General features: G+C 43.2%; 1 protein-coding gene across 9 annotated transcripts in view; it reads right to left on the reverse strand.

Moving 5' to 3' along the window:
- Positions 1 to 24,811, reverse strand: part of ZDHHC8 (zinc finger DHHC-type palmitoyltransferase 8) — a 120,895-nt gene that overhangs the window by 5,573 nt on the left and 90,511 nt on the right. For 5 of the 9 annotated variants that reach the window (XM_032705949.1, XM_032705948.1, XM_032705951.1 and 2 more), the window contains 8 exons: positions 21,918 to 22,090; positions 20,862 to 20,964; positions 17,483 to 17,574; positions 15,814 to 15,946; positions 14,805 to 14,922; positions 13,976 to 14,085; positions 10,041 to 11,077; positions 1,625 to 7,935 (listed from right to left, as the gene is read on the reverse strand). In XM_032705949.1, coding sequence (XP_032561840.1) covers positions 7,764 to 7,935; positions 10,041 to 11,077; positions 13,976 to 14,085; positions 14,805 to 14,922; positions 15,814 to 15,946; positions 17,483 to 17,574; positions 20,862 to 20,964; positions 21,918 to 22,090 — 1,938 coding nt within the window. In that variant the 3' untranslated portion in view covers positions 1,625 to 7,763. Of the gene's footprint in view, positions 1 to 532; positions 1,057 to 1,185; positions 1,328 to 1,624; positions 7,936 to 10,040; positions 11,078 to 13,975; positions 14,086 to 14,804; positions 14,923 to 15,813; positions 15,947 to 17,482; positions 17,575 to 20,861; positions 20,965 to 21,917; positions 22,091 to 24,811 lie in introns of those variants that run through there. The other 4 variants (XR_004360179.1, XR_004360180.1, XR_004360182.1 and 1 more) reach the window with 4 other exon arrangements.

The raw sequence follows: 24,811 nt of genomic DNA on the forward strand, positions 1-24,811 counted from the left end.
TTCTGCTAAACCACCTGTGCCCAGGACTAGAACCAGATTATAATGCAATTTTATGAGCTTCCACAGTCCACTTCCAAAGGTACATCAAGTATAATGAGGCACCATTACTATTAAAGGAAAAACTACCACTGATTTCAGGGGAACTAAGATTTCAGCATGAGCTAGGAATAGCATTCATGAGCTTATGTGCCATTCTGAAAACAGGGATTCTCACTTTAGGTGTTCACCCAAGGTATTCAAAGCCTGTGATTTTGGTGTTGAAAGCCCTACACTGAGTCCCCACTGCTGACTGTGTGCAATGACATGATTTACTGAAGCCAAACTCACGGACAGCCTTCAGTTCCAAACCAACTGTGCTAAATAAAGGACAGCCCTCACTTGTATGGAGGGCTACTGTTCCCTTAAAGACTTTCAGGCATTGCCAACCAGACTTATCCTTCCCATCATCTCTTTCAGTTATCACTGAGCTCAATGGGAGGGTTTCACACATACATACAATGCTCAAATAAATCCTTGAAAATCCTGTTCTTACCTCATATTGAAGGAATAGATGGACAGTCCAAGCCCCAGCGCAGGCTGGGAGTTAAAAGGTGTGAAATCACCCTCAGAAGGTAGGATATGGCCCTTATGGCTTTTACAGGGCACATACTCCATAAAGTCTGCTGAAAGAAAGGGGTTTGAATTACTTATGTTTCTAAAATTGTTTTATTTAAGAAAGGGGGCATTTTTTAAAATACCAGACTTACCTGTGGCACCCCTTTATTCAAAACTCCAACTAAACCCCTAGAAAAGCTCATGATCTGGCAGAATCTGCTGCCTAAGTCATGTTGTGCACTTCTGCCATGTAGTCTGAGCAAACTGGCCACGCCCACAAATGCAGAAATGACTTTCATTAATGAGGAGTGGGGAGACAGAATATCTTAACACAGTCCAGAAATACTGGTAAACCTCAGCAGTGCCCACAGTGCTCACACAGTCTCATACACTGTCCATCCCAGGCCAGGTGCATTCTAGATCTAGTACCACATGGACAGGCTATGTCAGTGCTTTATATTCCTGGCAAATAAATGGCAACATTACTGTCTGAAATATCCACACAAGGGATGCATGTGTAAAAGGTGAACAGGATGGCAACACAACATGAAATAACTTGTAAGGGAAAGAAACATGAATCATCTTCCTTACAGTGAGGAGATGAGTCTTTTGCACAGCAGCCACTTTTCTGTCTCTGGATCGGATCCACTGCCTGAAGCTTTGGAGAGGTCCCTGTTCTGTATGTAGACAGAATCCCAGCATTGCATCTCTGTGGGCAGAAAAACCCGACCCTCTGGGGGAAAGGACTCAATTTGCCTGTTGGAAAGAACTGCCACAGTCCCACCCACACCTGTGGGGCTGTGACATCCTGGCAGGCCCAGAGCCAGAGCTCTCAAGGCCACCTGTTTGAGGCAGGTTCTGATGGTCCATCTGAGGTCCCTGAAACCCTCCTGTCCCCTCCCCTGCACCCCTTCCACAGGCATCCCTCATTCTCCACTTCCTCCCAGCTTCCAGCACTGCTTTCTCTTCTCTCTGGATATTCCTTAAAATGGTGTCTCCCACGCCTGGAACATAACCACTGGCAGAAACACTGTTTCCAGTCTATTTTATTTGCTTACATTTTAGTAAGTGATTTTGGTTCTGTATTTTGCTGCTGACACAACCTTTTTTTTTTTATCAACACAGATCAGTTCCATTTAAAATACACCAGATTAGGACACCTGTAACTAGTTTTACTTGAATATATGTACACAATTACATATACATTATATACATATAGGCATTATATATACACATATAAATATATACACATATATATAAGGCACTGGAAAATGTACCATCACTTCTCTAGGACTGTTTTAATCTGTAAAAGTAGATCATATTTCTTCACATAATTTGAAATGTCTAACCAAGACATTTTAAAAATGTTTCAGGGCTAGAGATATCAGCTGTGAAATAAGCCTTGCTTTAAATTTCGAGTTATTGTGACAAGATGAACAAAACCTATTTCTAGTGGTAATTCTAATCTATTTATTATAAAACTGCTTCTCTCTTAAAAGATATATTCACCTGTATAAATAGTTTCCTTTGTCTCTCCTTATTATGTTCCAAAATGTGAACTTAAACTTGTCCTGCAGAATAAAAAATAACAATAATGAAGAAACGAATACAGACTTGGATAATTCATCCATTACTTAGAGGGAGGAAAGCCAAGATTGCTGTAAGCCAAGATATCTTTAAATAAAATGTATTAAAACAGATCATGAGCTAATATAATCCTCTTTGATGTAGCCAACATCAATGGGGTCTGGTGATTACAGTTTGGGCCATTTCATATAGAAGGTAATCTCTGCCACGTGAAGACATGACAGCACACAAATATGACTGGCATTTCTGATGAACATGCTTGAATGGATCCTTGCTTAATGCAATTAGCCTATATATGCAAATCATGGCATCAGAAATCCTGCAGCAGCTGCAGGGCTTGGCAACTGTGCGTGTTGTAAGCCAGCCTGACAGATCAAATGGACATATTTTCAAAGACCAGAAACAGGCAGATGAAGATAGACTAAGAACTGTACATCTTTGGGATTTATAAACCCAGAGGATCTGGACAGAACATTACAGTAAATACCATTATAACATTTTTTTTTTCCAGTGGCTCTGTAGCAATGATTCGCAATTGTCCTGGACCATAGGATCCCTATAAGCCCCACAACTTGAATAAAAAACAGTACAGAAAACTTCATTTAGTGTTGTTTCATGGACCACTTGCTGTGACCTCACAAACACTGTTCATTGGTCACAACCAGGAGACACTCTTTTAAAGACAGAGCATATTTCCTACTCTACCATAAGCATCTTGAAAATGAGATTTAACCTGCAGTCACTTCTTTAAATGTTTTGTCACTTGCAGACTTTGCACTGGAACTGGCCTTTCCAGTTCTACTCTTTCAGTGCACGTTTTGCACCAGTGGAAGTGAGGAAGGGCAGAGCACCACGAGCCAGCTCGGCAAACGAATGCACCGAGGCAGAAACGGACACTCGAAAATACTGAAGTGACTCAAAGGTTTAAAAAATATATATGTATTACGAGAGCCACAAAAAAGGTTACAGACAGAGCTCCACAAAGCCTGCACGGATACATTCCAACAATTCAAGGTGGCAGAACAGGTGAAATACAGACCATAAAAACGGTTCGACATCAACTTCCCAGACTGTCAGAGACAGCAAGCTTGACCCCATCTTTCCCACACACACAAAAAAATATTGACTATATATATATATCTCTCTATATATCTCTAGTCTGGCCCACAGATATAGTCCAAAGAAAACCACATTGCAATTTCCACATTAGGCTTGCAGGAGAGTAGGAACGTCCACGGGAACGCCCAGGAGGGGATTCTCTCAGGCCAAGTTGCCCCAACGTTATGCTTGGTTAGCAATTAGAGCAGCAACACAGCACAGCTCATTTGCTGCACGTGGCCACTGACACACAGCTCTGTGCAACCCTCAGAGCTGCCTTTAACCAAACTGAGTAAATACATTTGTTTTGCTGAATTTAAAAAAAAAAAAAAAAAAAAAAAGCAAATGTAAGATCTTAGGGCAGTTCCTGCTATCACCTTCCTTTAAAATTCAAGACTTGAAGAATTCTTTAATGTACTTGCTTACAGACGTATTTTGAGACTGTATTAATGATCTTCAGGAAGATATGCCACCCTGAGGCTTTTTCCCTTGTTCACTTCAGGTTATGTCTGCATCCAGTTTTGACATGGGGGCCAAATGCTGGTTGTCTGTCAGTGCAGTATTTGGCCCGGAGTTTCAAAGTCTTTGCTATTCAGACTTTCCTACGAGGTCAACAAACAAAGTAGTAAAAAAAGAAAATATTAAGGCTTCAAGTAAAAATACTTCCTCTCTCTCCCACCCATGTAGTAAGGTACATTTAATTTCATAATACTCAATATATTATACAATTAAAGATACAGAGATCCAACTTTTCAAGGCAGGTTGTACTACAATGAAAACCTGGAGGCTAAATGGGAGCGTATGAACAGGGAACAAACTGCTAATAAAATGCAATATGCAATGAAAACTGATGCATAAACTAAACAAAAACTATTGCTGTTTTTTAAATAAGTAATACAATCCACAGCTACAAATAAAAACGTTGACAATATTTAAGACTTCTGACACGTGAAATAAGCATGACAAAAATAAAGAAGCTACTTTACAGGATGTGTTAACTCGTGCTGGATTTCATGGCTGATCCCCACCTACTACAAATTAGCATCAATTAAATCAGCTTTGATGGAGCCACACCAATTTATACCAGCTGAAGATTTGGCCTGCAGTGTCTGTTAAAATAGGCTATCTGGGCAGAAGAACCTTGCTGCTAATCTGTAAACTGCTTAAAGAACTATACTTTAACATGGGCTGGATCTGCTCAAAAATTAGATTTAATAAATAGGTCCCCAGTCCCACAACAGGAACTATGGAAACAGACACTTAGATTTATGAGAAAATAACTGCAGGTTCAGTGCCTTGGACGAAAATGAGGCTGGATTTGCTGCATGCAATCTCCTGTTAACAGTTCTGCTTAGATTATTCTTTCAGAAAATTTGAATCATTTACTCCAGGCTATGTGCACTGAACTAAATGCAAACCTCAAAAGGAAAAAAAAAAAAAAAAGACTTTGGTACCATTGTAAACCTATGAAGAAGTTGAATGTCTCTCAACTGTGGGCAAAACTACTCACAAAATACATAATCTTTACTTCTGAACCTGTACTGACACAGTGCATTCATTTTTCCCTCCCTTACCCCTTGTGAACTATGTCAAAATAACCCTGGATATTAGTGCTCTATACACACAATACTGTGTTTAGTCTTACTGAGAAATTCTCTCATGAACTAATGTAGTTAACTTCAAAGGCTCTTTGGCCCTTCAAGTTCCTCAGTAGCTTTTTCATTTATAAATGCAAGAGAAAGAACGATCAAAGTGGAGCATCACTGGGATGCAAATCTCAAATGTTACACTGGTGCAAATTTTCAGCCTTGCTTGCATGAATTTCATGTAGGTATTCAAAGATACATGATCAGATGTGCCCTTGTCCAACTCCCGAGCCCAAACTCCCTGTGTCTCATATCCCCTCTTTTTCAGGGCTTACATATGGCATAGGTGATACTTTAAAAACAAGTAATTCTTGTGATACTCTATGCACCAGAGTGAATTCCAGTCCTTAAGGAAGTACTGCATCCTCCTGAGGAGTTAACATCAGGGTAGATGGCAGATTAGTAACAGCTAAAGATGGAAGAAATCTATAAGGCCATCTGGTCTAGCCTCTTGTCCCCACAGGCTCACCTCTCACAGAAATTCTTTTAATGACTTGTCCAAATATAGTTTGACTGTCCTGAACACTTTGGCTCCAAAACTCTGCCTTGGAAGACTATTCCACTGCCCCTTCGCCTCCAGCTTCTGTGCCCCCTTCTAAATGGAGACCACTGGTTACCAGTGACAACCCTTTGATTTACCTTTGGTTTTGCAACTTTTAATTAACAGATTTGTACAATTATGATACTTGATTTCCCCTTCATTGCCTCGCCAGTGGCACGTTTTAGCCCTTTAAATCCTCTCATTAGCCAGCCCAGCCAGTCCTTTAATACATATTGCTCCATCTGTACCTGATCCAGTTTGCCAGCATCTTTCTGGTACCATGGTGCCTCCAACTAAAGACAATATTCTACATGCCAGTGAGCAAATCTGCATAGAAGGACTATTGCTTCTCTGCTCTGCAATGTCCCTACAGTAGGCATTGAAAATATCACTGATTTCTACTTCCCTCTCTCAGAACTTTGGCCTATTGCAGGTGCACTGCTTTCCAGGTTTCTCCCTTCAGGCAACACAGAGCATTCTACAGAGAGATGATTAACTTTCTTATGTTCTCTTCAACCTTTGTCCCCAAAAAATAATGTGATATTCAAGGGACATAATAACCATGTATTGCAGCAGATGTCAAGATTCATCAAATCAAAATATAAATTTTAACCAGGCAAAACTAAGGTCAGTATTTGCCTTCTGGAACAATTAATCTCAACATACATGAAAACAAATAAGATGTTATCAACACATTCTGAATTGCTACCAAATACCTGGAGAGCTCTTCATTATAGTCAAGGATTGAAAAGGATTTAACCCCTTCAAACAAATATCCTGAAAAATGATGGATTTAGCTCTCTAGTCAAAACCATTCACCAGGAGAACCAGGTGGGAAGTCGAGGTTTCATATGCTGACTGGCTCAGTGATAAAATAATAATTTTTAGTGACTTTGGCAACAGTCGCTCAGGATATTCTTAATTGCACAAGTGATCTGCTACTTAGCATTGGTCCAGATCTCAGTACTTATGACTTCTGAGGTGGTAACTGCATGGGAAGGAAAAAGAGATAAGGAACAGAGAAATAAAAATCCGTTTGTCCCAAAATTAGCTTTGCCAGAGTCCTCATATTTGTGATAAAAGTAATGCACCCCTTTCTTGTTTTTTTATAGTAAAGTTGTCTTTAAATCCAACAAAGTAAATGTACTTTTCTGGAGACATGAAAAGGAAACCTCAGAATGTTAAATAGATTTGATTGATACTATTTTAAAAAGTTGTTCCCCGGGGAAAAAACCCAAATGGAAAATCCTTTGTCTAACAGTATTGAAGACCAGAGGGAATGTGCTAGTAATTAGGCAGACAGAAAATTTATATCCTTTAGATGTACACTTGGCTCAGTTACACACACTGTAAATTCAACAGCTCATGACAACCTTGTTGTGGGATTACACAGACGGCACCAGGGCAGGGCAGTAAACCAGGTTATTGCCTAAATCCAACGGGGAACAGGGAGGGTGCAGGGAAAGCAGCTGACGGCTGTTTAAAGTATGTTCCCATCCAAACATTTCCTTTCTTATCTGCTTGGTTTTGCTTCTGAGTCAGAGAAGCCTTTAGAACCCAGAGGGAGCGAGAGGTCAGAGTGGAAGATCCTTCCTGGTCCTTCTCCACGAGAGACAGACACACACACAGTGTCACAAAGGGAGGAGACTGGCAGACAGTGAGAAGCTGATGAGATCCTTTCTCCTGCTCCCATCCAAGACCAGGGAGGCTTTTGAAGACGACATGGTGTTTGCAGCCCAAGTGGCCTTGCCTTGCTCTTTCCCAGGAGAAGGAACCCGAGCGGCAGCGCCGGGGGGACGCGGGGCAGTTCTTTCTTGCGCAGGAAACCTGCTTTCCACGGCAGCAGGAAAACACCAGGTGGTCCTCTGGCTCCTGCTGGACACATGGCTGGCCAGGAGAACTGGGAACAGGCATGGGAAAAGCTGAATGACCCCGGACTGACCGTCACAGCACAACTGGTGCACGACAGACTCGCTGGACAGCCGCGCGATGGCTTCAGCGCTCCCCCGCAGGAAGGAAACCCTCGGGGCCGTGGTGTCGGGTCGTAGCCAGTTCCTGCCAGTTCCCCTCCCTCTTCAGGAAGAGTGTGATAGACTGTACAATTTCATTCCCTCAAGAATAAGGCTGCAGCTGGTTTTTGGCCAAAAGAGAAAGATGAAAACAGAACAAACCCAAAACAAGAAAAGGAGAGTGGCCGGCCGCTGCTGCTCCTTCTTTGTTGTTATTTGAGTCTTCACAGTGCTCCTAGCTTCATGGCTGGCTGAGTGGATGGCTCTTTATTTTTAACTAATTTTATTTTACACTGAAATTTCATAGGTTGTTCCACCAACTCCAGACACCTTCTTAACATTTGAGTGTCTAGCAGGGCTGACAGGTGTCCCCTGGGAACTTGATGTGGAGCCCAACCTGACTATTCCTTTTGGCTGTCCATTGATTTTACTGTGAGGTGTCTTCAACTGCATGTCATCCCTGCATCAAAGGAAACATCAAAAGATGCAATGTCAGTGACAAAGTGTGATAGCAGAATGGCTTCACTCAGGATAAACAATTACTCCTGTTATCCTGAGTCCCAGGATTGCAAAATATTCAAGCCTGGGAGCAAGCTGGTTGAAGCCAATGCACTGGATGAAAAGCCACTGAAATGAGAGAATTTATTTGGCCATTAGGTTAGTGGATCAGTAATATTTGTTCATTTAATTATTTGCTTAAATGCTTTGTTGATTTAAATTAATTGCATAAACATCTGTAGGATGCAGGAGGGTTTAACTGTCACCACTACTGACCTTAAGCCAAATTATGTCTTACAATGAGAAAGAAAATATTCAGAAAAAAAACATTTCCCAGCTAAATATTGAGATAAAATTATGTTGCTCATCTCTAAAACACATAAGACAGGTGGATTGGTAAGACTTCTTTGTGACAGAAGACATAAACTGAATCAAGTCAGGAAGTATTCTAGGATGCCTGTAATTAGAGACCATAATCCAGATGGACTCTTCAAAATAATTTCCTTTTTTCTGACCTAGTGCCAGGGAGCATGGACAACAGGCTCTCCTCAAAAGATCTTCTAAATCTAGGCTACTACACACTAAAGCATAATGTGTCTCTTCCCCAGGATTCTTGAATTAGATAAAAACCTACAAAAGAACTTGTGTATGTTGTGGAAGTATCAGCATGACTGGGGGCTGCTGTGTCCTCAGTGTTCTCCTGCACAGGGATGGATGGTGTCTGCAGGGCTTTGCCTCACTCCTGCACAGGGAATGGATAATGTCTGCAGGGCTTTGCCTCACTCTCAAGTTTAAGAGCAGCTCCTGCCCAAAGCAGTGACCGGGGGCTGACGTCCCTTCCAGGACGGAACACTTCCTGCTGCCTGCAGACAGAGGCAGTCCCAGCTATTTCAGACCACCCTGACCTTTCCTGGAGGCCAGAGGGTTTGGGGGTTTTGCCACTTTCTCTGTGGCAATCTGGTCTGACAGCTGTCTCCTGGAGCTGGAGCAGCAGGTCCATCCGCTCCCACCAGCCCGACGTGGCTGAGCTGTGCTTCCACCAGAGAATGGAGCTGTGGGCATCTGAACCAGCAAAACACACAGACTGAGATGGAATTAATGGGGTGATTTCATAAAACACTGCTGTGTCCCCAAACAGCTGAAATATGTAGGGACCAAATGCTAAATTTACCTCACCAGAGTATTATCAAAGCCCTAATTTAGTGCTGAGCTTCTCCTGAAGAACACAGTCTGCCTCCTGAAATGAGGCACAAAGGAGCTGGGGAATCTTAGGGGAAAGGGGAGAAGGGAAAGTCATTTGTAGTGTTACTGCCAGAGAAAATGTGCCAGGTTTACAAAGCACAGAATGCTTGTGGAAGGTTTACTTCACTAGTTTATTAAGCTATTTATTTATTTATCTAGGTACTTGACTTTAGGAACTTCAGTAAAAAAGATCCTCTGCAATGTCCTCATATGTCTGGCACTTTCTTTAACACCTGATGGGATCTGTAGCTATTTTAATAGCTAGACCACTTTTGCCAGAGATTGTATTCTTCATAACCTCAAAGAGCTGAAGTGAATTTACAGGCTCTACCTTTTAAACAAACACAATGTAAAAGCAGCGATAGAACCAAGAACCAGAGACTGAGAAAAAGCAAACAGCTTTTCCTATCATCATCTTTCCTAGAGCAGCAGCTGACACAGCCAGGTCTCAAACACAGGGTAGAGAGGCAAAGGAAAGTCCACAGGTCTTCTTTCACTGAAACAGGCTCATTTTTTAAACACATATGAAGAGGAGAAAATGGCTGTCTACCTCCTGAAAGTTAGATCTTCCAAGTAATCTTTAGACAAATAATCTTTATGACTACAATTCACTGTGACTTTTACAACTGACTCAACCACCTGTAGTTCAAGCTACAGCAAATGTGCAAACGTTTTGTCATGATGACGTTGCTGTGGGGGTGTCACTGAGCTGAAGAGCACCCACAAACCTCCCACCCTCGTGGTCTACAGCAAACGTGTCACCTGGGTCGTGCCTCCAGCCAAGGGCAGGTTGCCATGGCCAAGCACCCCTGGGGCAGTACGTACCTCTGTGCTCCCACTGCTTGCACCTCTGTGATTTCCACAGTGTTCACAAAGGAGACAGCCTTCGGGCCTCCGTAGGAGGGTGACCTGGGCATCCCTGTGGGGGACGACGGGACCTGGTGGCCCGGGGATTTGTAGGAGCCATTGCTCACCCTGCCCTGCAGCGCCTGATGGGACTGCACGTTATTATTGGCTAAATCAGCTTGCAGAGAGGTTGTGGAAGTCCTTGGCGCTCTTGTCATTGCACTTGAGAGTGAAGACACTGAGGACTGCAGTATAGGGTTCCTTGTGCTAAAGCTGGTGGCGGCCATCAGATTGTCCCTGGACCCGTATCTCATGGCCATGCCGCGCGGGTCCTCGGACAGCGTGCTGACCTGCTGCAGGCTGTAGGAGCTGGGGGTGTCATAGACACCCGAGTCTGCGAACACCGAGTCGGGGTGCGAGTGGAGGAGCTTCTCCCTCTCTTCCATCTCCTTCCTTTCCTGGATGGAGGCCATAATTGTCTTGGAAAGGTTGTCGTAGCGCACCGGGGAGGGGTCTCGCTGGTGCGGAGCCGGAGCCCCCAGCACGGGGCTGAAGCTCTGGGGGGGCTGGCGCTGCAGGTCGCTGCCCCGCAGGTGGCACATTTTGGCTGACAGATATGGGGAGTGGTACCCGACAGAGCTCACTGCAGAGTGGGCCATGCACTTCCTCCCCGAGGGGGACATGGGGTTCAGCAAACTGTCATAGGAAAGGCTCCCATTTCTGTTGGACAGGGAATTGGGAGAAAAGATGCTTTTGTACGGGGTGGAAGCCGCCCCTTCAGACTTTATGGGATGAAGGGGCACTTTGTCTGTCCCTCTCCTGCCAGCAGATTTCAGGCTCAGGGATCGTGAGTTGATGGCAAAGGAATCTATCTGCAGTGGGGAAGACTGATAGGTCTTGTGGAGGGAGCTCTTCCTGTAGCTGGGGATGTCCAGGCTGGGCTCGGACTGGTAATCAAGGCTCCTGCCATCCTCTTCTATCAAAGCCCCTTGGCTGTGTCCCTCCTGCAGGGTGATCTAAAACAGAGGTGAACATGAGAAACAGAAGCCAATGTCATGTCAGTACAGGCTTGCTCTGCTCAGGGAGTGCAGGGGAAGGAAAGAGCTGGAGGTCTTCTCTCAGATCCCAGCTATGACACAGGTTCATTACAAGGAGTCTCCTCAGTCCTGTTCAACACCTGGATTAGCACCTTAGAAGCAAAGAGGAGCTATTCATACTAAGTCCTAAATAATATTGACAGTAATAGATAAGTTAATACATGGACACTGAAAACACTGAATGTGAGACCTAAACTGAGACTCAAGTCTCAGTCAAGGTAAATCAGATTGTAATCTGATAATACTGCCCTTGGAAAAACCACTGCACTTAGAGTTTTCTACAAATAGCTCTTGAGTTGAGGGATGTCTGGTTTTGTGTGCTGAGACAGAAATACTTTCTGCTTCATTTCAAAACACTGGGGACCAGAACACTCTTATCCACTTTATACTCCATGCTATGAATATTCAGTAATTCTGAATTTCTGGTCATAGGTCTTCAAAATTAGGCACATAAGCTTAATTAAAGCAGAGAGCCTCCTTCCTACCATTTAGACAACAAAATGAAGCAATTTTCTCTTTTTTATTGCCTGTGCAGGAGAAAGTGGCCACATCAGAGAAGGAATCAGAGGCCATAATTTATTTATGTAATGAAAACAGATAGGACTTCACTTTGTTTTACTCTGTGAAAATTGCTTACAGTTCTGTTCACTTAAAATGCCATTCTGTGCTAAGCAAATAATTTTTGCTGTTATTTTTGAAGAGGAGTTTGCCATAATGCACAATAAATTGGCTACACTGGTTCTGCAAACAGGAATTATTATCAGTCACATATTTAACCGCAAATGCAGCCAACACAGGTTGTTCTTTATCTAGTTTCTTTCAAAGGAAAGCTATAAAGAAAAAGCTAAATTATAAAAATCTGTTTTATTGTGAAGCTTTTAAAGGTTTTTTTCTTTGAGTTAGAAGATAGAGAAATATGCAAAACAGCTCACTCTCTTCCAGAGCATGGTGCTAAATTTGGCCTTCTCTGGAAAAAGGAGACCAAGTGGCAGCCCGTAGAGGAGGATGAGAGAGCAAGGACGTGATTTATTTGTGCTACTTATTCTTCTGTCCTGATCCCTGTTTCCTACCTGCCTTTGCTGCTCAAAAGCAGAATCACAGTGACAAGTGAAGAAGTGCCACAGAACAGACACCAGGGCATCCCTCAGCCAGGCCAGACTCCTTCCCTCTGTGCCCTGCTCAGGCTTGGCAGACAAAGGCATGCCCTCCCATCAGCTTGCCAAGTGAACTCCACTTCAGGATATTCCCACTTGACTACCAGACAGTTGTGACTGCTACAAAATTGAACAAGTCCCCAGAGCTGGTTGTATTCACACCAGTCAGCCCACAGCAACAACACTGTTGTAGGTCAGGATTGAAACAGCAACTCAGAGTGAAGGTGCTGGACCCTGTTATCACTTCCCAGCACTGCCCAGGCTCCTGGCCTAACCAGAACCTCTCCTGGATCCATATTGCATCTCTGGCTCTGGGCTGAATGAATAAAACAAGCCTGCTTTCCTTGGCTTTCTGACTTTTGGCATTATGACTCAGAATGCCATGGCTTACACAGCTCAAAATTGCTAGATGATGCCTGTAAATAGAATATTTTCAATTGGATGTCAAGCCATTTTTCATGTAATAAAGTGAAAATGATAGGATATTAAACTTTTAGGATGCAGAAACACACTGTTGTTCTCGAGTTCCCTTTCACAAGCCAATCTTTTCTGCACTAAGTGGACAAGTCCAGAGAATAAGATTTACCATTCCTGCAGTAAGACTAAAACTTGAACATGGTGGTAGCTGGAATTCCACCATCTATCACCATCTTTCTTTTCAAAATGGGAAGCATTCACAAAAAGCTTTCCTCACCATTTAAGGAACATTCTTCTCACTAGAGTGTTGCTGCAGACAATTATATTTCTCTACCATAACTTCCTCTCCTTACTTCATTCATAGCACTCCTTCCTATCACCCCCTTCTCATTATTCCAGGGGTGACACTGGAGGGGTTGATGAAATTAATGGTAAGAAAACTACACTGTGGGTGGTGTGTGTGATTTAAGGGCATCTCCACTGGTGGGTGAAGACTTGGATATGTAGTGCAAATATACAAGTTAGACCAGTGATTTTCAAACTCCTGTCCTCAGGTCCTGGGGGACAAGGAATATTATCAATAAATCCATGAGAAAATATGCTCCAAAACTCCTAAAAAAAGAGAAAACTGTCGAAAATCCAGAGCATATCTCTCTAATTCTTTGGACCTCAGGTTTTTTTGTAGGAGAAAATGATGCCAAGTGTAAGGAAGGTGGTTTTTTTCCATATAACCCAACTGTGTTGAAAAGGTGCTAAGGAAGGTCAAACATGAGGAGTCTTCCACTAATTTCAACTAAAATATTTCTTGGGATGTTTTAAAAATTCTTTCTGTTTTGCAAGCTGCCATCTTAAGGAATCCATGAGCTCAGTGACTGTTGGCTGAGGGGTCTGATCCAGAGGAGAGCTCATCATGCCCAGTTCCTCTGAGGGGAATGTGGGGTGGCACCTGTGTCAGGAGAAGCCAATGGGAGGTGACACTTGTCAGCCTCTCAGGATCAGGTCGAGACACTGGCCCAGCAGCAGGACAGGCCCAGCAGCAGGACAGATGTGCCACGCTCAGCGGAGGAGAGCTGTGACATCAGCCCTGTGTTCATGGGGAGCACAGTGACAATAATGCAGTGTCACACAACAGTGCCACGTGTCCTGACTAACTCTGACACTCTGACACTCCCTGGGGCCCGGCAGGGAGTTCATCCCCAGCTCCACACTGCCCTGGCTGGGAGCAGACACTGCCAGGCTCACTCACCTGCTCGGCCGTGGCGTGGTAGTGAACTTTGGGGTTGTTGCTGAAAGTGGGTCGGTACTTGTACATGGCAGGAGTGGGGGGGCTGATGAGTTTGGGTGAAAGGCCACCTTCTGCAAAAGAAAAAACAAAAAGGACTTTCTGTTAGAATGGGTGTGGACAGAAAGCTACCATCCATCATTCCTCCCTATCCGTGGTCCTCCACAAACAGATCTGGTCTGGGAAGAACAAAACTTGCAGTACTTTTATGCAGAATTCCACAAAAATCAAGGAGCCCCCGTGGAAGTAACAGCACATTGCTGCCAGATCAGCAAGGTAATGGGAAGAAGAAACAAGGTATAGTATGTTAAGTGGGGTGACATATTTTGGTGAGTAGTAATTTTGCCTAATTTGACATACTAGATCTTTGGGCTGAAATCAGCTACTGGATTGATCTGAAAAAAAAAAAAAAGGTTTTTCTAATAGCATCAAGATGTTAAGTCCACATTTTCAGAAGTTAAATAATTCAGTTTGTAATCTAATAATTCTGATCCCTCAGTTCAAAATCACATTTTTCATTTAAAAATTATCAAGAATTTAAAAAGGGGTTTAAAAGAGTTTATAAACTCTGCAAAACTGATAGAAATATCCAACCTAAGTTTGAATTAACCACTTCAAGCTGACTTTTCTCTCCCTTTCCTGCTGTAAATTCCCCTAGCTTGGAACTCCTACAAACAGAAAAAAACCCTTCACCCAGGTCCTGTTAATGTTTTGGAAGAACACCACAAGGCTTTTATAGAGGCTGAAATATTTTCTTATTAATAAAAATAAAACACTGATCATGCAACTATACCTTCACTGGCACCCAGCTGCCCTTTTAGCTCCGAGTACTTGCTTGGATCTCCTTTGGGTGGGAGAGGTGGTTGGCCCTCCATACTTTTATCCTCCAGACCTTCCAGGCTAATTTTAGACTGAAAACGGTTAAAAAAAAAAATCAATCATCGCATGAAACTTGGTTAAACGATGGCATGTGTCAGAGTGCTGGATGTATCACAGAACAAGAACTACCCATACCTACAATGACAAGCAGGATTTAGCATCCACTGCAGACCAGGACTGTCACATGTCAAATCAGCACTGTCATAACAAGCCAGTATAATTTTAACTGCACTATGCTGGTCTACTTGGCATGCTAAATACCATTATCATCACACTAGTTCATATGTGGTAGAAGACAATGGTGTTTTCTAGCATTTTTCAGCAACTTTCCAGTAGCTCTCAGCAAGCAACTCTCCAAAGACTGTAAGAAGTAACTATCCACAATAATCTTGCAAGTTGGCTTCTTTTGAATCCACTGCTTTCTATAGGACTAAACAAATCCTTCTCTCTATTTCATGCCAGAAGAAAGTGAAGAAAGAAGAGGAGATAAGAGAACTCAGCTTCTGAGTCAATATTCCTTTCACTGGACCAAAAGTGTTCCTGCAGCCTGGAAGCTCGGAATATTCTTTGAAACAGAAAAGCTGACCTGGTGGTACAGGGTTTCATTAAAATTAATTTGAACATCAAGAGGTGACAACTCTTGGGACAGAAAACAACCACTGCAAAGAACAGCCACCTCTGCCAAGAGAAGCCCAGAGGCTTTCCATTCTAGAGCTGCCTGTTACTGACTGCTCCTGGATCAGGAGCTGCTGCTGCTGAACCTGGGTTACCTTCAGAGGATGAAGTATATGACAAGACTCAGCCTCTGTCACCTTCTCCAAGAAACGCATCATCATCTCAAAGAGATTTGTCAGTGACAGACTCATTCCCATATCCCTTGATAATCCCTGCCCTTCCAAAGCAGCTCCTGAAGGCTGCCTCACCTTGCTCCGGTTGAGGTTGGCTTGGATCCCATTGTCACTGATCTTCACTGTGATCTGTCGCTCAGATAAATCAGGTCTGAGGAAAGGAGGCTTCACACTCACAGCTTGCTTCTTCTTGGGCTCCACTACGTACCTGATTCATTGGGCAACAGTCATCATTAAAATAAACAATAATCTAAGAATGAGGCTTAGAGATGAGCAAATCTTCCTGCTTCCAGGTTATGATTTAAGAATGTGTCAGAATCTAGGTAAGCAACCTCCATTTATTTCAACAGATATGATAACTGAACAGTAGTAAAAAGATCAATGGGGCTTTTTTAGTGAGCAAAAGGAGAGGATGCAGTAAAAAAGCACAATTTTTAAAGCACTGGTGGACAAGAGCATGAAGAGAGCAAGAGAGGCCTATCACCAACAGAAGTGACTGACCAGATCTCACCCAGTGAACATGAACCAGCTGCCCTGCAGTGGGAGTCCAGGACTGGGGGAATAAGACCCAGCACGTGGGGAAATGGCTGACTTCAGATCTCTAATTTCTTTCCAGTGGAATAGAATTCTGTAAGTGAAAGTGGCCAGTGGCTGTACAATGCCTAAACATCAAGACACACACCAGCTTTCTCTGGGTTTTGTAGTGAACAGGACATTCTAGTAGTGATGGCTCAGTGATTTCAATATGCAGGACAATGTGAACAGGTCTTTACCAAACACTAAAATCCTGCTTGCTACAATTCTGTGAATAGCCACAATGATGGTACTTACACCCCTCTCTTAACAGGACTGTCTCACAGCTTCTAATATCTGGCTCTTCTAATGTATCTTGACCTGATTTTCATGTTTTGATAAGTTTGAGAAGCAGCTACTTCAGTGTCTTTACATTAACACATGTAGCAATCCTCTATTATGCAAAGGACTTACCTGTTGCATAATAAAGGGGGGGAAAAAGGCAGATAACAGTGTCAGGGTCTGGAACTGCTCAATACCCTGAAAAGGCTCAAATAAGTCTTGTAGTAAGATTATTAACACGTTTGCAGGCTGGACAGCTCAGCAGCTAGGATATTTATAGTCCATCTGATCTTCTGCATTAAGATCCTGATTTCAAAATGTGGCACGATAAATCCATTTCCCCAAAAATAGAAAGCCATTAATAAAATCCCAAGTTCCGTGATGTAGACCTCATTGATGATCTGTTTTATGATAATGAAAGTGCCAGTGAGATTGAAAACCACAGAAGACTTAAATTAGATTTAAGTCTTAAGGAGAAAGGCTGATTTTAGCTTCCTTCCTTTTCTCCAGCAGACCAGACCTTGACTGCACAGTGTAAGGAGTCGTGTGGGGAATATGACAACATATGGAAACCTCCCCTGTTACTGATATCCACTGGATAAACAAGTTACTGAAGACAAGGGTATCAGCTCTTGACATAATTTGACATGCTCATTCCAAATAAGTATTTCTAGGATAAAGGTTGTGAATTATGTGAAGAAAGCTTGGACAGGTCACAGCCATGCAAGACGGAAGAGCCACCACAGAGCTTTGCCTTCAGCAGTCTTTTGCTTTACTTTCCTCTTATTTCATCAATGATCTTTGGCTTGTGAGCCCAGCCACCACATTTTCTTCCTCTGTCCCAAGGACTGCTCTACCTCCCTCACTCCCAGTTGCCAGTTTCTCCTACCTGGGAGCCAAGGGGCTGCAGAGCACGTGTTCCACGTTCCCACAGCATCCTCGGGTGAAAGGATTCACTCCCCCGCGGAATTTTCCTGTCACCTGGAAACACAGTCAGGACAGTGCTCAAACCTCTACTTATATCAAAGTCATCAGCCAACCCTCAGAAAGCCAAGAACAAGTCTGCCTTGCTCTGACCCTTCTGTCCTTCCCAAACGGATCATGTTACTTTGAATGCTGCACTTCCTCTCTCCAGCTCTAACACATCACCTCCGTCAGCTAATTCCAGCCAGGAGGGACTCAAATGAAGAGCCTTCCCAAAAGGACAGTGTGCTCAATGTGACTGGGTTTCAAAGTGCATATGTTCACCTCTCCATGCTGCTCCTGCCTGGATTTGTGCCTGCTCTCAGCCAAACAGCCCATTTCGGCTCCTTTCATTCCCATCACTTCCACTCCTCTGCCTTGGCAAGTCCTCTCCAAACCAACAGGAATGTCAAATCCACGTTTGTAATGCTGGATGAGAGCAATGTTTCCTCTCTCTCAGATCCCCTCCCTAGCAGCAATCAGTACAAACCACTGCTTTATGCAGGAGGGTGCCAGAACGCCCCGGTGATCACAATGTTTGCTTGGAAATGAGCACGTTTAATAATAAAAGCCAAGCCTCGTTAGACTGGAGGGATCCATCCAAGGCTTCACAAGCATTATAAAGAGTTTGTACTCTACAGACAGATACTTGAAAGTAACCATATGGGGACAGATCCCAATAAAGCCAGGGAGATTAATAGTGGTTGCCTCTAAAAGCATTACTGTTGCTGTTTGCATGTAAGGCTTTTTAATCAGCTCATAGTTCTGATGGAGCAACAAGTTTACAGAGTACCAGAAATACTTTAATTACTTTCACATGAAATAACAACAATTAAATGACTTTGCAATATATTCTGCTGGCATTGTTGATATAACATAAAACTCTTGAAAAGGCCAAGAGAGATATGTTGGAAGTTCTGAGAGCTGGAAGAGTAACCTGATGACTAAAACATGGGCCTGGGCTCTTTGGCACATCTGCATTCAATCCTAGGCTTAAGCTGAATTGTGCCAGATGCTGGCAAAGCATTTTATCTCTCTGTGCCCATTTTCTCAAACACAATGAAAATAAAATTTCTCTAACTCACAGATTACAGTACTAATTATATCAATTTGGTTTCTAAAGTAGTTTGAAATCCACTGATAGAAAGCAGTCTCAGAAGGAAGGATATTTATTTACTCTATTCAGAAACTAAAAATACCAGGATATAAGCAGATGTTGGACTATGGGTTATTTTGATTCCATAAAAGAATTTCAGAGGCATTCAGAAAGCTCACAAACATCTAAACTCAGCCACTATGCACATTTAAATCACAGTCTGCCTACTATGAATGCTCAGAACAAACTCTGGAACGAATAAATACCAAAAATTTGCAGCAAACCCCCAAAAATGTCTGTACCACTGGCCTATAAAATGTACTGGGAAAAGAGGACAAGTGAAACGGAGCATATTGCAACTGGAAAGCTGACAACAAATAGCTACCAGTGCAAGAAAAGAGAATCAACACTGGCTGTAGGAAAAAAGTGAATGTTTTAGAACAGTGGCAAATCCTGGAGCAGATCTCATATCCATCACTCCTGGTCTGGTGCTCTAATTACTTAGATATACTTCCTTTGAAAGGGACCTGAAGGCTGGGAACATCCATCTTCCAGTTACAGATAGCCACTATGTATGACTAAACAGAAATTAAGACCAGATCATATTTAATTTTCAGAATGGCACGGGAAGATAAATTAAATCTCAAGTGGTTTGGTAGCTCAGGAAACCAATCCAAGCTAGGATACATTTTCTAACAGTTGCTTCAATCAAGTTAAATGAGAAATTCTCAACCTTCCCAAATGTTAGTGCAGCCACAAAGACAAGAAGTTAAATTTTAGGTTTTTTGAAGTTAAATTTTTCCTTCTTCCTCAGCCTAAAATTTTCATCTCTGCACAAGACAAGCCTAAGGCAAACCACGATTTGGGCCAGGAGTCCAAAATGCCCTGAGTTTCGTGCTACTATTGTAAGCACTATCAAACCTAGTACTTGACCAAAATCAATTTTAAAATGAAGAGCAGATGATTCTGAGCAGGACAGAGAGAAGCATTTGGAGATGACAGCTATGGAAGCCTGCTTTATTCAAAGGCCATGTTAGGCAACTGTTCAGGATGACTTCAGACTTCTTGCTTATGTAAACCTCCCCCACTATTGTGGATAAGAGTTTTTATTGTCTCTGGTGGGACAGGACACAATGGCATCTCAGTTTACAGGGCCTGGCCTCAGACAGATGTCTCCAGTGGCAGCCCTGCAGCTCCACAGGCAGGAAGCCAGCAGCCCCCAGGACTGCCAGGACAGCTCAGGGTGAGCTGCAGAGCACCCATGGGTGCAAGGGCAGCAAAAACACATCTGAAAAAGAAACAAACCACAAGGGAAAGGAAGTATGATGGGGCACAAAAGGTGAAAAAAGCCCCGATGTGAGGGGTGCTTTGGAGCTGGAGCTGTGGCAGGGTAAGGCACCAGAATGCACACAGTTAATGAGCCTGGGGAAGGTGGCTGGAAGGGCTGTGTGAGCTGGCTGGCAGGGCCTGCCCCAGTGCCAAGGGTGCCCTCAGGAACGGCCAGGATGTGCCACTGACCCCAGACTAGATCTGTCACCCACACCGAGCCATCCATGTGCACATGTGGGTCTGGATCACCCCCACAGGGGCTGTGCATCATGGACACTGCAGTGCCTGCAGGGGAACTCAGGTTTTACAGCCTGTTTGGCACAAGACGCCGTGTTGGCACTTGGTTTGGAGAAGCAAAACAAGTTGGGCACAATCGTGCCGAGTGTGTGTGTGCTCATACACAGGACAACAAGAGAGAGACAAAGAGCTAACTCAGACCTTATTATGTGCAGTGTGGGCTTGCTGGGGGAGTTCAAAATATCAGGAGACAGGGCAAAGGCATGATTTAATCTTTTCCTTTCTTTCTTTCACTCAGTCTCATGGATTGTTCAGTCTGACTCATAAAGTTTGAACTTCTGGGGTGGATGGTATTCACCACATAAAACCTCTTTCAAGGCCACGAGTGGATTTTAAATGATAAATAAGCCTGGGATGATTCTCTGTGGCTAGAAAGGGGAAATCTTTGCCTGTAGCGCATTAAAAAAAATAAATCTGAAAATAAAAAAAAATTGGCAATCTTCCTAGATCTTCACAAAAGCTCCAGTAAGAGTGTGACGGCTAAGATTTGGATCATTTTTTTGCTTTACCCAAGCTGACTTGCTGACTTTCCTTCCCAACTCCACAGCTCAGCCACAAACACAGAGAAGGGGTTGCTTCTTACCTGTTCATTCGTTGTGCGCCCTCGGGCCACCAGAACTATGTGGAAACCAGTGAGACCAATGACTGGGATAAAGAACAACCCAGCCACACACATGACAGCCATCCTGCATCCAAGAGTTAAAGAAACTGGGGGGACTGAGGGCAAAAGAGGCCATGAAAGACAGAGAGAGGAAAAGGAGGGAAAAAATCTTAGAAACAAGGAGAGTGTCAGAGAGTCACAGAATGGTGTGGGTTGGAAGGGACCTTAAAGATCATCTCATTCCACCCCCTGCCACAGGCAGAGACACCTCCCACTAGCCCAGGTTGCTCCAAGCCTCGTCCAACCTGGCCTTGGACACATCCAGGGATGGGGCAGCCACAGCTTCTCTGGGCAACCTGTGCCAGGGCCTCACCACCCTCATAGTGAAGAATTTCTTCCTCATATCTAATCTGTGCCTGCTCTCCTTCAGTTTAAAGCCCCTTGTCCTGTCACTCCAGGCCCTTGACCAAAGTCCCTCCCCAGCTCTCCTGTAGCCCCTTTAAGCAAGGCTAACTAAACTTTAACTCAAGGTTAAGTCCATCTGCTCCTAGTCTGAGTCCTTACCCTTGAGCTGGTAAAAAGTACATTGACTCTGGCTTCAACCATCCTGTAAGGAATGCTCTGCATTGCCCCAGTAAGAGCAGTGACACCCCTCAGAGCACTACACCAGCAGGCAGGGGCTGATATCAGAGCAAACTCTGCTCTAGAATACAGTGACAGTCTTAAACACAGTAAACAGCACCCAGCAGCTCTGAGTCACACCTGACTGTGAGTAAAATTCAGGGAGGCAGCATCTCCTTCTGCAGGGTTGTCATGACAAAGACTGAGACAGACAAAAGGTCAGCCACAGTTTCTGGAGTAAAGGATGTGAACACAGCACGATGGGGACAGAGGGAAACCTGCACTGGGCATTTCCAGGAGAGGAGCACGGGGGGATCAGGAGAGGCCCCAGCAGCTCCAGGAGGACAAATCCTCAGAGTCTTTCTTTCACATTTCCCTCAGTCACCGTGAGTCTTGGGAGAGCAGAAAGAAGGATACGTGATGGTGGTGTGGGCTGCTCCCAGCCTTTCCATGTGGTTCAGCACGAAGATGAGCCCGAAGGTGAACACTCCAACCATGTGTGTACTTAAGGACAGCAAGAAGAGAAAAAAATAGCGGTAGTTCCTCCGTCCTATGCAATTGTTGACCCATGGGCAGTGATGGTCAAAGTCCTTGTAAAGAAAGGGAGACACAGGGAAAAATATCCAAACAGTGAAAGAAAATACATTGTCTTAGAGATGAATCTAAACCACTGTCATGTAAAATTACATCAGACTAGTTCTGCAGCTTTACAAAATGCTTGGCTATCTTTGTAAGACTCTTTTTAGGACCAAGTTGTTTCACTGTCTACGGATGGAGAGGTACTTGAGTGTTTATGGGGTTTGAAGAGAGGATATATTAAAAAAAAGACAGTCTATTTATCTGCTAGCAGCAGAAGCCCTAATTTTTTATCATCCTTAGCACGAGTCAATTAGAATGAAGTTATTATAACCTAGAATGATTTCAAGATGCAATACTGCTGCAGAATTCCCTGCCCCACATTTCAGTATTTATATATCACTGAATTAATCCACTCTCAACAATGGACATCACCAAATATACTTGTTTACCAAGCAGATCCACACAGAAAAGCAACAGCTGGATCAGACACAGGCAAAGTCCTGCACAGGTTCATTAACAGTTATGAACCCACATCTGACTATTTGTCTCAGTCAAAAGACCAAATGCCTTTTAACAGGAGATTTAATAATAAGGGCAAGGCAGAGACACCTTTCAGGGGCCTTTACAGAGTTCTGTAAGCATGTAAATCCACTGTCTTCAATGGGATTATTCTTGACGTGAGGACAAGGTCAGGTGCAAGAAATAACCCCTTCTTACCTCTTGTGTTCTGCAGAACAGACATTACACACTCCCTGCATCAGCAAGAGAACTGTTTATTTGCTTTGTGGTAGTGCTCTTTTTAAACACTGCTCAATGATGGTTTGATATTTCTAAGTTTTGCACAATGTATTTACCAAAAATTTACAAAATACAAGAAAATGGATTAGAGCTTTCTCAAAGCACATTAAAAAATGGCAGGGGCAATTTAATAAGGATCATTTCAGGCTGTATCTGAAATGCTGACATAACATCTGTCTGTTAAGCAAATCTGGTTGTATGCAGCCCAAAATACCTATGGAATATGAAACTATAAGTACCCACTGCAAACATTTCAGTAAAGAAAACAAAAATCTGACTACTTTTGTCACAGATCCATTTTTGGCTCCCTCTGGTAACAGCAGGCTTTAGGCTTTAACTGTTTTTATTTCTGCAAGTGTTGTCTGCTTTTGTTGTTTGTGCATTTGTATCAAATTAGTTCAAAAGTTTTATATTTGGGAAAAGAATTTTTATTGTACATTCTAGGCTGAAACTGAAAACACAAGAATTACAACCCTGAGTGGGTTCCATGGGAACATCAGCAGAGAGGCTCCCACTGCCATCTCAGTGCTGGCCTAAAATAGACAGGTGAGTGGAAAATAAGCATCACAAGAATCAATAAAACATGCTGTTTAAGACCATGATTTATTGATTCAGAAGTCATTAATGCTTTTTGCCTATATTCCTCCACAGCAGTCATAATTTAATTACAAGGAGAGCTTCTTACTTGTGCCCCAGAATAGCAGGGAACTGCTATTCAACTGACCTGACTATCAATAGAATTTCTGGAGGGCTACCCAGAGTCACCTTGCCTTCTGCTATTTTCTGCAGGTTCCCTTTGGATTCTCTCCCCTGTTCATTGCTGCTGCAGAACTGACTCCATGGAGGCTTTATGGCAGCATGAAACTTAAGTGTTTATACCACTGAGTTTTGAGTAATCTTTTCCTCAGAAAACTTCATTTGTTGCAAATGAATTTTTATGCTGAGCCACTGGGGAAGGCGGAAGGAAGAAATTCCACGGGACAACTGAGAATCTACCATCATCTAAACAATCCTCAGGATCTAGAATTAGTGAGAACATTTCTGTTTTAAAACCAGGAATATATGATTCAAGTTTTCTACAAAAAATCCAGCTCTATTCAACAATTCACAGCAGCCTAAACAAATTTGTGTCACCACTTATGAATAGCTGTGGCTATTCCCCTCTACCCGGGGACCTTGGCAGCCCTTACTCTCAGGCTTCTGAAATCCCACATCCTTCCAAAGCCTTCCAGAACAGGACAGCCTTGTCCTATTTATCGATGGTTCCCAGGCACAGCACTGCTTCCAGATAATTATAACTTAGATATATATTGCCCTGAAGGAGAAAACGACTGACACAAGATAAATCCAGGCAGCCTTTCTCTCACATGTAACTGTGCTGCTTTCTTTGGGACTATTCCCTTGCTTATGGCAAAGAGGATTAGGACAAAGGTAGTGTGTACAGCATTCCAGCTGACTAGGGGATTTTTTCCTTCTCTGATTAGTAATTCCTTTCATTTTAATGGCACAGCTGAATATATTTTAGACATATTAAAGATTTCATCTTTCTATTGAAAAAAAAAATAGACCTTGCAGCAGAAATGATCCTTAAGAAGTGAAATGTTTAGCTCAGCAATAAAAAGTGTCCCCTGGCAATACACTGCAGTGAGTACAGGGCTCTGTACTTACACGTTTGGGAGATTCTGTAGCCCAGAAGCACATTTACTGTTAGGGGTTATTTTTTAAAAATCCCTGTGACTCACCCAGACCTTAAGGGTATCGAGAATCAGGAAAGTCCCATAATTCAGAACAACCAACATTAGAAACATGAATGAGTTCATAGTCTGAGCTGGGGTGTTGAAACAATGGGCTCCTTCCAGTGACTGGAGAACCACTCCCTGAATCCTGAGTCTGGTTTTCCTAAAGCTCACACACCGTTCTTGCTTCTCTGTTTG

Source organism: Chiroxiphia lanceolata, chromosome 18 (genome assembly GCF_009829145.1).
Source record: "Chiroxiphia lanceolata isolate bChiLan1 chromosome 18, bChiLan1.pri, whole genome shotgun sequence".
NCBI classification, from domain to species: domain Eukaryota; kingdom Metazoa; phylum Chordata; class Aves; order Passeriformes; family Pipridae; genus Chiroxiphia; species Chiroxiphia lanceolata.